General features: G+C 33.5%; 1 protein-coding gene across 4 annotated transcripts in view; it reads left to right on the top strand.

Moving 5' to 3' along the window:
• The window catches only part of ATP11A (ATPase phospholipid transporting 11A), a 137,064-nt gene that overhangs the window by 90,847 nt on the left and 31,157 nt on the right, over positions 1 to 15,060 (top strand). For all 4 annotated transcript variants that reach the window (XM_058184436.1, XM_058184438.1, XM_058184437.1 and 1 more), the window contains exons 7-16: positions 2,175 to 2,225; positions 4,045 to 4,109; positions 5,196 to 5,277; positions 6,480 to 6,630; positions 8,956 to 9,153; positions 10,695 to 10,868; positions 12,272 to 12,435; positions 13,563 to 13,634; positions 13,932 to 14,005; positions 14,681 to 14,784. In XM_058184436.1, the coding sequence (XP_058040419.1) occupies positions 2,175 to 2,225; positions 4,045 to 4,109; positions 5,196 to 5,277; positions 6,480 to 6,630; positions 8,956 to 9,153; positions 10,695 to 10,868; positions 12,272 to 12,435; positions 13,563 to 13,634; positions 13,932 to 14,005; positions 14,681 to 14,784 (1,135 nt within the window). The remainder of the gene's footprint in view (positions 1 to 2,174; positions 2,226 to 4,044; positions 4,110 to 5,195; positions 5,278 to 6,479; positions 6,631 to 8,955; positions 9,154 to 10,694; positions 10,869 to 12,271; positions 12,436 to 13,562; positions 13,635 to 13,931; positions 14,006 to 14,680; positions 14,785 to 15,060) is intronic.

Here is a 15,060-nt window from a genome sequence, read left to right as displayed (position 1 = left end):
GACTGGAGGCTAAAACATATGAAGAACGGTTGCAGGAACTGGGTATGTCTAGTTTAATAAAAAGAAGGACTAGGGGAGACGTGATAGCTGTGTTCCAATATCTCAGGGGTTGCCACAAAGAAGAGGGAGTCGGGCTGTTCTCCAAAGCACCTGAGGGTAGAACAAGAAGCAATGGGTGGAAACTATCAAAGAAAGAAGCAACTTAGAACTAAGGAGAAATTTCCTGACAGTTAGAACAATTAATAAGTGGAACGACTTGCCTGCAGAAGTTGTGAATGCTCCAACACTGGAAATTTTTAAGAAAATGTTGGATAACCATCTGACTGAGATGGTGTAGGGTTCCTGCCTAGGCAGGGGGTTGGACTAGAAGGCCTCCAAGGTCCCTTCCAACTCTGATGTTATGTTATGTTATGTTATGTTATGTTATGTTATGTTATGTTATGTTATGTTATGTTATGTTATGTTATGTTATGTTATGTTATGTTATGTTATGTTATGTTATGTTATGTTATGTGTAGAAAATGACACTTGTAGCCAGCAGCTTCTGCAAGAAAAGGCCGAAATCAACAAGATGTCAGATGTGATGTTACTATCTAAGACCAATCCTTTTGTCCAAAAGAGATGAGGCATAGATTTCCCTGCCGTGCCCACTTTCTTATCGTTTTTCACCCTTTTTTGCTACTAGCATATTTATTGCAAAACCTTTGAGTTGCAGGCAGTTTCTGGGTATACCATAATGACAGATTGGGAGGGGGTGAGGAACATCCTAAAAGGAAGCTGAAAAAAAGCAGTAAAGGAAAATGTGAACCAGTAATAGGAAACTGATAGGAAGCAGAAGTGAAACTAAGGGATTTAAATGGACTGTAAAAAAAGGGAGTCTATTTTCTTTCCTCGTTCCTTTCTTGCAATACTAGTTCTCTTAAGTCAGATCGTACTATCTAACATTAAGAGTTGGGATAAATGTAACAGGATAACTGAAGAAGGGGAAGCTGTAGAAGCTTGTGGTGTTTGAAAAGAGGGCTCCATGCTGTAATCCACAGTTTCAGCATTCAGTTAAAAAAAAGGTTGATTTTTAACTAGAAAGACAGGCTAACCCAGATTTGGAAGATATATAACCATATGGAAAGGAAACATTGTAAGTTGGGTAGTTGCTGCATTATTTATTTATAATATTTGTATAGCAGTCCATTTATACAAGAATGTAACTCTGAAATTATTGAATTATTATTAATTATTAATAATTAATAATTAAAATTATTTAATTATTGAATTAAAGAATATTTTTAATTATTAATTGTGTATGATTTTTTAAAATGATCTTTTAAACTGTTTAAAAGATCATTTTAAAAAATCATACACAATTAATAATTAAAAATATTCTTTAATTCAATAATTAAGAACACCAATCAAGATTACTAGCAACAGATGAAAAATATGCAATATATACAATGAAAAAATAGGAATATTCTAAACAAATAAAAATTAACCACTTCCTATAAGTCTATATTTTACTGTAGTAAAGCAGAGGAAGAGAACTTTAAAGAAAATTAAAGTGTTTTGTTGGAGATCGGGCTTCAGCTAGAGGAATCGCTAAGGATACAAGCTTTGGAAAGAAACAGGAGAAATGCCATATGGCTTTGGATGGAGGTACAGGTAGTCCTCCTCTTACAACAGTTCATTTAGTGACCAGTTGAAGTTACAATGGCCCTAAAAAAGTGACATGACCAATTTTTACACTTAGTATAGCATTCCCCGTGGTCACATGATCTACATTCAGATGCTTGACACCTGGTTCATATTTATGATGGTTGCAGTGTCCCAGCTGACCATGTGATCACTTTTTGTGACCTTCTAATAAGCAAAGTTAATGGGGAAGCCAGATTCACTTAACAACTGTGTTACTAATTTAACAACTGCAATGATTCATTTAATAAAAATGGTAGAATGGGACAAAACTCAACAAATTTCTCATTTAGCAATATAAACTTTGGCTCAATTGTGGTTGTAAGTCAAGGACTACCTGTATTCAGGCGGCATTTTTCTAGAGATAACAGTGGAAACTATTTGCATGCCCATATGTTCAGTTATTGGCATGCACATCTCTGCTTCCTCACAACCATACTGACGTTTAGCTTTTCCTTAACGTGGGATTTTTTTGTTTGATTTGCTTTCAGATTTGTTGGCCGGATAAATATTTACCATGAGAGTAATGAGCCAATTGCAAGGTAAGACTTCAAATACAAATTTGCACATGTTACCCAGGTACCCTGTTTTCCCCAAAATTAGACATCCCCTGATAAATAAGGCCAATCGGGCTTTTGAGTGCATGACAATAAGGCCAAGCACTTATTTCAGGGTTCAAAAAATATAAGACAGGGTCTTATTTTCAGGGAAACATGGTAATTCACCTCTTAGTATTAACAAATAGGAGAAAAAAAATAACATTTCCATTGCCCCATGCATTCAAATAAATAAATGAACCTCTGTCCAAAGATAGGTTCTCTAGAGTTAAATGCTATGTGCATCATGTCACTGGATATTCAATTGCAGCTGGGCAGCTCAGTGTTATATGGCTGGGGGCCAGATGAGCTGTTAGCTAGCTGAAGTCAGGCTACATTTCCTTAATCTTTGTAATTTCTGGATGAATATAGCCCAAAGGGAGATGGAAACCAGGAATCTGTTTTGTCAGAGCTCTCTTTGTATTCATTGTGTTTGCTGCAAAAAAATTAACCCTGGGGTTGCTCCTAATATGGAAGGAGTCTGGATGTGACACAACTTCACATTACACTTGACATTTTCCTTCACAGTTCTTTTTCTAGTTCCTGTTTCGGCATATTTGGCCTGATAATAGATCAATCCTGTTAGCAAATCTTGCAATACTTTGACATATCTCTGTCAATAAGCAAAAGCAGATTATGACTCATTGTGATTTCTTCTAACAACATTCCTCCTTTGAAATAGACTTATGCTGTTCATCGTTTTGATATATTAGGCTTCAGAGGGAGTATAGATAATTTTTCCTCTTTATAATTTTTTAATACATTTAACATGTTTTAATAGTATTCAGATTTTGGAACCACATTTAAGATCTAATGTTTTTGAAGCATATACTTATTGTTTCCTATATGTGATCATGCAAATATAAATCATGCAGATATTAATTAGTAATATATGTGTGTGCATGTTTATGAAATTAAATAAAGAGAATGTATAGGAGTCTTCGATTTACAATCCCAATTGATCCCAAAATTCCCATTACTAAGCAAGACAGTTGTTAAGTGAGTTTTGCCCATTTTACAACCCTTCTTGTCACAGCGGTTTAGTGAATCACTGCAGTTATTAAGTTAATCATATGGTTGTTAAGTGAACCTGGTTACCCATTAATTTTGCTTGTCAGAAGGTTACTAAGGGTGATCAAAACACCCCAGGACATTGCAACCATCATAAATACATGAATAACATGATGGTTGCCAAATGTCTGAAAGTTGATCACATGATCATGGAGATGCTGCAGGTAGATATATCTAAAAACAGTCATAAATCACATTTTTCAGCTCTGTTGCAGCTTTGAATGATCACTAAATGGTTGTAAGTCAAGGATTACCTGTACCACATACAATTAAAATTGTCCAATATTTAGCCACAAACAGCTAAATATCTAGTTCTCTTATTCAAATAACTTATCTTGTATGATACATAGCACAGTGTAATTAAAATGAAATTTTCAGATTAAATCCAATAATTCCAATTCTACCTGATTAATTAATAAGCAGCATTGAATTCCATAACAGTTTATAAAATACATGTAGGATAGCTTTAATGTTTTCCAAATGTACTCTAATTCTCAGTTTGTATTTCAAGAATATTTGTTCAAGAACATGTATTTATGAACGGTTTGCTTAGTATGTTTTGGTTAGGTTTAGCATTATTTTTTATGTATTAAACATGTATTTATGAATTGTCATAATCAAAATTATGTTTCCTTGTTCTGAAAATGCTTGGTTTCTTCCTTTGATAAAACTAATTAATATTTTTACTTTGCAGGCCACTGGGATCAGAAAATGTGCTTCTTAGAGGAGCTACATTAAAGAACACAGAGAAAATCTTCGGTAAACTTTGCCTATTGATACACTGACTAAAAGCAACATCTTTTAATGTAGTATCTCTTGTTCAAAAACAAAGTGAAAGAGACCAACAAACAGAGCTATTTTGAGTTGAAAGCAAGGTTGTCAATATGAAATCCTAAATTATTCAATAGTCTGGGTGGTGAGAGGAGATGGTTCTGGTTTTTGTCAATTTCCATTTGCTACTTTTTGCAATGTTGATGAAGTATTTTCTTCTTGTGTGATATTTGCAAGAATGGATCACATGTAATGATAAAATTACATTATGAAACCTCTCAGTTTCTGCCATGATCTCTGACTGTGCCCAGTTGTCTAGGCACAGAGACCATTGTTGTCCTCTACTGGGCTCCATTGTCTGTTTGATTTTATTTGTTAAAGTGTTATGAACTGCCATAGAGTCCTAGGCTGTGGCTTCATCTTGTTTTCAGGATATAAGCATAATAGGCATCTTTAGGAAATAAGGATGGTGAATGCCCAAAGAAATGGCCAAGAATGACAGCATGGTAGTCTGTACATTGTGGCTTGTCTACATGTAAGTTTGTGGAATTTTGCCTTGCTATTTACAGTAGATCTTTTGTGAGACTGGGACATGACAAAATATCAGATATATCTGTTGGCTCAAAAAAGCTGGAATTCATTTGGTTGACAGATTGGATTTGGATCTACAATATTATCACTGAACAGAATAAAGGCAATTTTGTTTTCCTAATCCTAAAAGATAAACTGCTTTTCACCCTTCTAGATCAGTAAAAGTCGGATGGTACCCTGTTTTCCCCAAAATAAGACATCCCCTGATAATAAGCCCAATCGGGCTTTTGAAAGCATGGCAATAAGGCCAAGCGCTTATTTCATGGTTCAAAAAAATATAAGACAGGGTCTTATTTTCGGCAAAACACGGTATTTTTCAGTGTAGCAATAATAAATTAGAATAGTACAACCACCCCATTTTGGATTCAGTATCTATTATTAAATGCCATTATGCAATTTATTAGTTTAATCCACAATGATAATCCAGTCTTCTACATAATCCTATATTTTTTATTTCTGTGTTGTTTTTTTTGTTCCTTTCAGCCGTTGCAATATATACTGGCATGGAAACAAAAATGGCATTGAATTACCAATCAAAATCACAGAAACGTTCGGCTGTAGAAAAGTAAAGTGTTATCAACTGTTCTAATATCTGTGTGTGTATTATTGATGAAATGATTAGAAAATAAAAGTATTTATCTGATGAGTAGGGGAAAATATAATAATTTGTCTATATTTTATTGTCAATAATTATTTGTGTAATGAAGGGATTTGAGGCATTTGTGTTCCTAAATATTTATTTAAAGTTTATTATTAAGAATTTAAATGTTTAGTTTTAAAATTAAAGTTTTCTGTTTGTTACAGTTCTAAACTTTCTAGTTTTGCCTAGTTTTTGATGCCATGTTTTCTTTTATCTCATGCCGCTCAAAGTTGTTGAGAGCCAGACGACAAATATATTTAACAAATTATTATTATCTTCATATTTTAGTGTACATATTCACACACACACACACACACACACACACACACACACACACACACACCCCGTAATATTTTATTCCTGGTTGCAGGCAAGTTATCTATTTTTAAATCTAAAGTATACCGGGGGAAAAAAGCACAGTTCTTTTTTATGGTCTTTCATGGCATTTGTAAATTTCTTTCAATTATACTCATACCTTGACTTTTTCTGTCAAAATTTAGCTATATTACAGCTAGCTACACAAGGCCAGTGAGATTAGGATCCTTGGATAAAATGAGCTATAAATATCTACAGTTTGTCTTAAATGCTTCTAACACATCTCAAAATGAAAAAGAAATGGAAGCAATGCTATTTATAGGGTTTACTTAAACTTGGTTGTTTGTTTTCATCTGTCTTACATTGAGGCTTTGGTATTTGTGTTTGTGTTTGTGTGTATGTATATGTATCTATATATGTGTATACGCACACACACAAATGATAGATAGATAGATAGATAGAGTGTATGTCTATATCCATTTTCATGTCCATATCCATCTGCCCACCCACCCGCCCACCCTTTTCACATACATCAATACAGTATATTGTCTCTTGTATATGAATGTAGACATATTGTATTCTCTTTCATCACATATCAAATTATATCATTGAGAGTCTATGTTTTATTGAACTACTGAGTTAAAATAATATAAAATCATTTCAGATTAAGCTTTAATTCTGACTTGTCTGCAAAAATGGCATATGTATATACAGAAAAAGCTTAGATTAATTGAAAATATAAAGTGAATGCTTGTGTTGTAAAATGACTATATTTCATTAATTAAAACCATATTTTCTTTCATCTGTTTCAGATCAATGAATGCTTTTCTTATTGTATACCTTTGTATTCTAATTAGTAAATCACTAATAAATACCATCCTGAAATATGTTTGGCAGCTTGAACAATATCGTGATGAACCTTGGTATAATAAGAAAACAGAATCCGAAAGGAAAAGAAATGTGGTATGTAGACCATTTTATTTATACTGAGATATAATAATGTATTTACCTTTTAGATGATTTCTGCCCTTGCCTATTTTGAATAAGTAGAGTCCTTCAATACAGATCTTGGCTTTAACCTATAAACCAATGTTTCCCAACCTTGGCAACTTGCTGGCTGGAAAATTCTGGGAATTGGGAAACACTGATGGTAGCTGTTGGAAGAATTATTGCATATTTGTGTAGCCTTCCGCAAATGTCATACTGCCCTATTCTGAGACAGCTAGTGGTCTCCCCAACTGGCCAATGGGGAAACCTTAAAGATGGCAGCCTTCTGGCATTCTACCTCCACTTTTCCTGATGCCGTCTATGAAGAACATAATAGAATAGAATAAAAAAATTTATTGACCAAGTGTGATTGGACACACAAGGAATTTGTCTTGGTGCATATGCTCTCAGTGTACATAAAAGAAAAGAAACCTTCATCAAGGTACAACACTTATAACACTTAATACTCTTAAGCATTAGGATTATCAGAAAGACTGTTATTTATCATTTCAGGATGCAAAAGCATCAGTGTCATGGAATATACAAGAGTAGCTAATGAACAAATTAGCCCAATATTTGGATATAAAAAGTTCCTGCGTTTGGCAAACAATGTTATACATTCCTGCCTCTACAATTACGAGCATAACAGAATAAGTTTTTTAAAAGCATTTTTCTAGTTATATTCAGTTTTATGCTAGCAAAACTAGCATAAAACTTTTATTAAATGTTTTATTAAATAAAACATTTCTAGACTTATTCTTGAATACAGCTCACCTGTCTGGAACCCATACCACATCTCTGACATTAATACAATTGAACGAATCCAGAAATATTTTACAAGAAGAGTTCTCAGCTCCTCTGTAAACAACAAAATACCTTATACCACCAGACTTGAAATCCTGGGATTAGAAAATTTAGAACTCCGCCGTCTCCAACAAGACCTGTGTTTAACACAGAGAATCATCTATTGTAATGTCCTTCCTGTTAAAGACTACTTCAGCTTCAATCACAATAATAAAAAAGCAAACAATAGATTCAAACTTAATGTTAACCACTTCAATCTTGATTGCAGAAAATATGACTTTTGTAACAGAATTGTTAATGCTTGGAATATACTACCTGACTTTGTGGTCTCTTCTCAAACTCCCAAAAGCTTTAACCAAAAACTGTCTACCATTGACCTCACCCCACTCCTAAGAGGACTATAAGGGGCGTGCATAAGTGCACAAAAGTGCCTACCGTTCCTGTCCTATTGTTTCCTTTCATTGTATGTGCTTGTATATAATGTTGTGACAAAAAAAAAAGCTGTCAGCTCTGTGAGGCAGTCCAGGCATGAAGCACTAGCTCTGTGTTTATTGTAAGATTATATTAACAGAATCTTCCGAGCCTAAAAGTACATCTTTCTCTCTCTCCTGACCTTTTAAAGAAGTTAGGAAGGCCCCTTGTAAGGTATTTGCCATGCTCCCATTCCTTCTGTGGTCTCAGATGCCTTTTATCTGACTGTTGCCTAATTTGTAGTTCTTTCTCTTGTCTCAAGGTCATTCTCACTGTACCATTACATAAGGTGATGATGTACAATTAGCACAAACATCAACTAAACAATTAGTACAACTTGAAATGAAGTAAGGTTGTTCTGATTTTTAGAAACATTTGCACAAATAGAATCAAAGTAATGAATGAAATACTTGCACAAGAATTAAAGTATGGTTTCTACATATGCATAAACCTGGATAGGACAAAAGATACTATTGGAAACAAATTGGTCGATTTCCATGGCTGAATAGGGATTATTTTACTGAAAAATAGCATGGATCTAGTTCATGTATTTCAACCTCATCAACAAATCACACAAATGAATCAAGTGTAGGCACTTCAATAAGCAACCCACAAATACAGTATGGATTGTAAATCAGGATATTTACATAATAGGAAATTTTAAACATGGCAAATTGAGAAGTATTTTTGCAATTTGAAACAAAAAAGAAGGGAAAAGGTGTAAAGAGCATCATTTCACCTGTTGTAGACCAATAAATATGTTTATTGGGGTAGTCTGTTAACCTAAATCTTGGCCTCTCAGCAGTTTTGACTAATTTATGCTCTTACATATTAGTTACAGAAATCAGAATATATTTTCTCTTACTAAAAAGCAATAATAGAGCACAATTATATACAAGTTATACAAATTATATACAAGAAATAAATCCAACTGTAACCGCTTCTCTCAAGTTAATATGAATAATATTGTAGTCTAGCATAAACTAGGTTATATTGATATTTTTTATTTTTGTCTTCTCTTGGCAGTTTATCACAGCATTTACAGATTTTCTTTCTTTCATGGTCCTTTTCAACTACATCATTCCTGTTTCTATGTATGTCACGGTAGAAATGCAGAAATTTCTTGGTTCTTATTTTCTCACTTGGGATGAAGAAATGTTTGATGAAGAAACAGGTGAAGGACCACTCGTGAATACCTCTGATCTTAATGAAGAGTTAGGGCAGGTAACTGTCATGCAGAAGCAACCTTAAAAATATTATAGCTGTCTTTGATGTAAAGACAACTGGCATATTGATATTTCAATTTTCTTGGAATTATTTTTATTATTATAATGCATAATCATTTATCTGATTTAGATGGTATATAGACTATCTTACTGAACAGAATTTCTCATAAATCACACTTGACTTTAGATATTTGGTAAAAAAGAAACCTATGGTGTATTAATCAGTCCTGCACTACGAGACGGAAAAAGTTATGACTAACGCAACTTTTTTTCAACTCACAACACTAAATGCAGTTTGGCAAAGGATCAGAAAGTATATGACTTTAAATTATGTCTCTCAACAACTCCAGTCAGAATGCCCAATTGCAAAAGTTCCTGGAGAACCAGAGATCATAGTTCTCTTCTTTAGAATAGAATAGAAAAGAATTTTTTATTGGCCAAGTGTGATTAGACACAAGGAATTTGTCTTGGTGCATATGCTCTTAGTTTACATAAAAGAAAAGATTTATTTATTTATTTATTTATTGTTATGTTCAAACTATACCTGATTGATTGTCATGTGTTGTATTATCAAAAAAAAAACATTATCAGTACTATCAGTATCAAAAGTTCACATCTTGGACACCTTAGATTATTATTTAAATAATAGTGCAAAAATCATGCAGTACTTTGCTGATAGTCCCAAAAGACAACGGGCCTTTCTTTGTTTTTCCTGTTTTTCCTGTTTTTCCTGTTTTGCTTCTTATTCAAGAAGTAAAACATCTTCAAGGAAAAACAAAGAAAATCCAGCTGCCTTTTGAAAAAGCACCTTGTGAGACAACCATGACCTGTATGACTGAGAATCTCCATAGACATATTCTGCTGATATATAGGTAGCCCTTGACTTACAACCACAACAGAGCTCAAAATTTCCATTCCTAAGCAAGACAGTTGTTAAGTCAGTTTTTTTCCATTTTATGACTTTTTGCCACAGTTGTTAATTGAATCACTGCAGTTGTTAACTGAATCATGAGTTTGTTAAGTGAATCTGGCTTGCCCCATTGACTTCACTTGTCAAAAATGGGCTGGGAAGGTTAAAATGGTGATCACCAATCCTGGACAGTGCAGTTGTCAAAAATACATGCAAGTTGCCAAGAGCACAAATTTTGATCACATGACTGCGAGTATGAAAACCCACTCATAAGTCACTTTTTTCAATGCCATTGTAACTTTGAATAGTCACTAAAGGAATGGTCATAAGTCAAAGATTACCTATATCATAATCCAAATCATTTAATGCTCCTTGTATTGAAGACATGCTTACCATTTGAAATTTATAAAGATAATTTTTCTGAACTAGAGTAATACAAATATTATTTTAAAAAATAATAAAACAGCTTTTTCTTCTGAAGTGCATTAATTTGCATTATAGCAAAATGCCTTCTAAGAAAATACTGCAAGTTTTCTAAAGACCAAATGACATAATTTCAAAATTCACACAATCATTCAAATCTGTCCTTGTTATATTAATTCTAGGTTATGCTATCTTTTTCTTTTCAGGTTGAATATGTCTTCACAGATAAAACAGGGACATTAACTGAAAACAATATGGAATTCATAGAGTGTTGCATTGAGGGCCATGTTTATATACCCCATGTCATCTGTAATGGCCAAATCCTCCATGATTGTGCTGGAATTGATATGATTGATTCATCCCCAGGAGGAAGTGGAAAAGTATGAACAGCTGTGCTTGGTTTTGTTAATCCAAAATACTGAAACATTAAGTTTGATGTCTTGATTTTCTGGACACATTTATGTAACTTTGTTGACAGCTATCTGTTGTTGATTTCCCATCCAGTTTATTATCCTGTTCCATTATTAAAAACATGGCACTTGAATCACTTGGTTGAAGTAGCTTTCCATCAGATAGGTATTGTGCTTTAAAAATGTTAAATGCTTTTTCTAAGATGTTTCTAATTCAACAAATAATCAAACATCGTATTTGACAAATATTAAATTTAAAAACCACTGCTTAAACCACTGCAGAAAATAATTTAGAATTCTCTGGTCATCAAACTAATAAATGAAGATGATACCACTTGAGTTTAAATTAAATTGGAGTAATGTAGAAAGTGGATTTAGCAGTTTAGCATGCTAAATCCAAGGATTGCGATCTTGATGCCTCCCTAGTTTGATAAAGCAGGAAAGAAGGATGGATCTAGAGGATAAAATATAAGGATATCAAGAGCTTGGTAGTAGCAAAGACACACTTTTTAATCGTGTTTACATTTAAATGTATCCATTTAAATTTAGCTAATCATTCATTGGTGGAAATGTAAACTTAACTCCTCTAAAATGACTTTGTTGGATGGACATTTGTTGGATTGCACTTATCATTGTGAAAGGTGAATTGCACAGGTGAATTGGCTCCTTTCTCAGACACGTTTTCTCCAAACCACATCAGCTTTTCTTCTCTCTCTTTTCTTTCAGAGTTCATAACACTTCAGATAATCTCACTAGCCTGACTTAATAAAGTTGTAAAAAGTCCTGAGTACAAGTTGCCTACTGATCCCAAAAGATCATTTTATTATCGGTTCAACATCAGAGTCTCAGAATCGGAATCACAGAGTCATTGGTCTAGCAATGGCCCTAAGTGAGCAAGGAAATAGCTATGTAAACTATAATAAGAAAAAAAAATAGTGATCATATGGGACTAAGCCGCAGCTAAGATCGCTGTAGCTGTATCCAGAAACAGAACGACTAAACACTTTTTAATGAACATACCAAGAACATTAGTTCTTTAAATACATTGAATTTGTTTTATTTATTTATAGAGTTTTTCTTAAAATAGGTACACTTGCAACAGTGGAAAACCTTCCCCTGCCTTCCTCTCTGCAATGCCTTATCTTGTGTTCCATTCCAATGATCTCAATGATCTTATCGACAAATTTTAGGAATCAGAGGTGTTGATGGAAGGAGGGAAAGCAGAATTTTTTTCCCTTCTATCAACTTCCTTAAATTAGGATCAATACTAATACTATATCCACTATGAGCCCATCAGTCTAATAAATTTAAATGTCCAATATTTTTCCTGTACTAGTGCTTTTCATAGATGTCATTTCCTTTTAATTTATTAGGACCGAGAAGAGCTCTTTTTCCGAGCTCTATGCCTTTGTCATACAGTTCAAGTGAAGGAAGATGATACGGTAGATGGAGTAAAGAAAGCTCAGCTTTCAGGAAAACCTTCCGTGTATATTTCATCATCCCCTGACGAAGTTGCTTTAGTTGAAGGAATTCAGAGGTATGTGCAAGTTAGTATAATTGTCTCAAAAATTGTGTAAGATCAAATGTCTGTTCCATTTAATAGTACAAGCACAGGGGGCAATGTTATCTTTGAAAATATGTCTGTGAGGAAAATACCTATATTAAGAAAACAAAAATAGGCCTAGTAGTGTGTGGGGTGTTACTTTGGACTGAGAGCTTGTAAAACAGCTCTAGGCTTCTTTTAATTTCTGCTGAAAAATAGATGTTTCTTCTGTATGTTTTTTGTTGTAATTTGTGTGAACATGTCTGGTTTAGAGGTTATCAAAAATAAGAACCTTTATTACAGCCTAGACACTAGAAAGCACAACAATAAAAATGGTAAAAATCTGTTTTGAGACCTACTTGAAAGACAACATCACAACATGAAACTGGCTAAGCTAGTCGATATATGGGAATATCTGCATTCACATCTTTTTTAAAGAATTGTTTGCTCTCCACAGATAGATCAAAAAGGGAAAAGGTAGAAAATGGAATGATGGATATTGTTATCTCATAAGAGTGTTCCATGGAGTTATGTTAGGCTTGGTTACTATATATATGGAGAAGAATATAATTGAGAGGCAGAAATGCAATGTCCAAATGTAATGAAAGTAAAAATTCTAAAGAAAGTTGGCATACTGTATACACCATTTAGGTACTTCTTGCTTCTTCAACCAGTATGAGCAACTAAGTAAACTTGGAACCTTTGAACTCTTTTGATTTGTTAGAAAAAGAACAAGCCAGATCATATAATGCTAAGCAACCAGAGATGCAGTTATTTGGCTTTATTTAGCTACTCTCACTGCTAAGAACCATGCACTTTCTTAAATAATGGTCTACAGTTCTCACTAATTCCAGCATCTGAATGCATCTAATATCTTGGTAAAAGCAAAATAAAAAACCTGATTTGATTACAGATAGGAATCAATAGCTCAGGTAAATTAACTATTCTCTAATCCTTGAAATAGAAGATGGGGTAAAGGATTCCTTAACCATCTTGAGTAAATCACATTTTTCTGACCTGAAAATTATATTTAAAAAGTATTTTTAACATACATCAAACTCTATTGAAAACATGAAATATGATCATTTTAATACTTATTATGTCTATAATTGAATTTTCAGACTTGGTTATACATATTTACGATTGAAAGACAATTTTATGGAAATTTTAAACCGAGAAAATGACATTGAAAGGTAAGTTTTTTTTAATATGAAACAAGGGTAATCAATGGAATAATTCCTGTATATTAAAACACTTAATGTCATTATAAAAATAACTTGGCAAAAATATTCTGCTTAGTTGATTCTTTAAGCTATTTTGGAAAGATTTTGAACTCTGTAAGTAAATTTGTAAGTAAATATGGTGTTTCAATGGAATATTGTTTTCCCATCACAAGAAATATAAGAGCACAGCATCCCTATTCTTCTAAATCTAAGAGTATATACATGCAAATGTGACTGATTGAAAAATATTGCTTTTTTCCCCTTCAGATTTGAACTATTAGAAGTTCTTAGTTTTGATTCAGTAAGAAGACGGATGAGTGTGATTGTAAAATCAGCAAAAGGTAGTAAAAAGAAACTTTACAATTTCAAAGTGAAGGACTTTTTATTCTTTCCAGCCCAATAGGATGCTATTAAACAAGCTATAAGAATATGGGAACTCTGCTTATATGGCGGAAAGATAATTCTCCGATAGGAACAGGACCAAATTTGTTGGGGGAAGGATGTCAAGAGAAAGATCTACTTAGGAAAGCACTTCTGTAGATAGATCACATGACTGAAAAAACAAGGAGAGGGCTTAGAGTGCAGCATTCTGAGCCAATGCATATGCCTAACTTGTGTCTTCCTTATTTTAATATACTAAAACTATGTTAAAGAAGGTCTGTTAATATTTTCAGAAATCTGTTTAGACCAGGGGAAGAAAGATACTGTCAAACCCAAATACCAGACCAGAAAATCAACTCCATGGGAAAGCTGGAACTATCTTTATTGAGATTGGTTAGAATAATAGAATCATACATATGTGATTCTGCAATACCTTTCTCCTCTACCCCTTTTTATACTCTTGTGAATCGGCAGCGGAGGGGATGGGGGTGTATCTGCCTGAGTTGTTTCTTAATGCTATCTTCTTCCTCAGGATTTTAAAAATGTTGCATATTTTCATTAAGGTCACTTCACTTACTCTTCCTAGATATGTTACTGTATATTTAACAAACTTTTCTCATTTTGTTTTGCTTCAGGGGAAATTTTTCTGTTTTGCAAAGGAGCAGATTCTTCTATATTTCCTAGAGTAACAGAAGGAAAAATAGAACAGATTAGGTCAAGAGTTGAGCGAAATGCTGTGGTAAGATTCAAATTCTTTTGAGTATAACTTATATTGTGTGTCTATCAGACAGAAAGAAATATAATTTTCCCCAGAGCTACCAGTACTCTGGAACACATTGATGTCCACAGCAAATCAAGATTCCATCAAAATCATATGGTAATATCATGATGCAAATCTCATCTCTCTATAGTGGCATTTTTCCATCCTTCTGTCTAACAGAAGTATATATAGTAAGTTGTGATAGTCAGTTCATGATGACATGAGGCAGATGTTTCATGTATCATATTGGTCTTT

The sequence above is a fragment of the Ahaetulla prasina genome, chromosome 5 (genome assembly GCF_028640845.1).
Source record: "Ahaetulla prasina isolate Xishuangbanna chromosome 5, ASM2864084v1, whole genome shotgun sequence".
Lineage (NCBI taxonomy): Eukaryota > Metazoa > Chordata > Lepidosauria > Squamata > Colubridae > Ahaetulla > Ahaetulla prasina.
The sequence above is the reverse complement of the archived record's forward strand: the minus strand, read 5'-3'. Positions and strand labels throughout refer to the sequence as shown.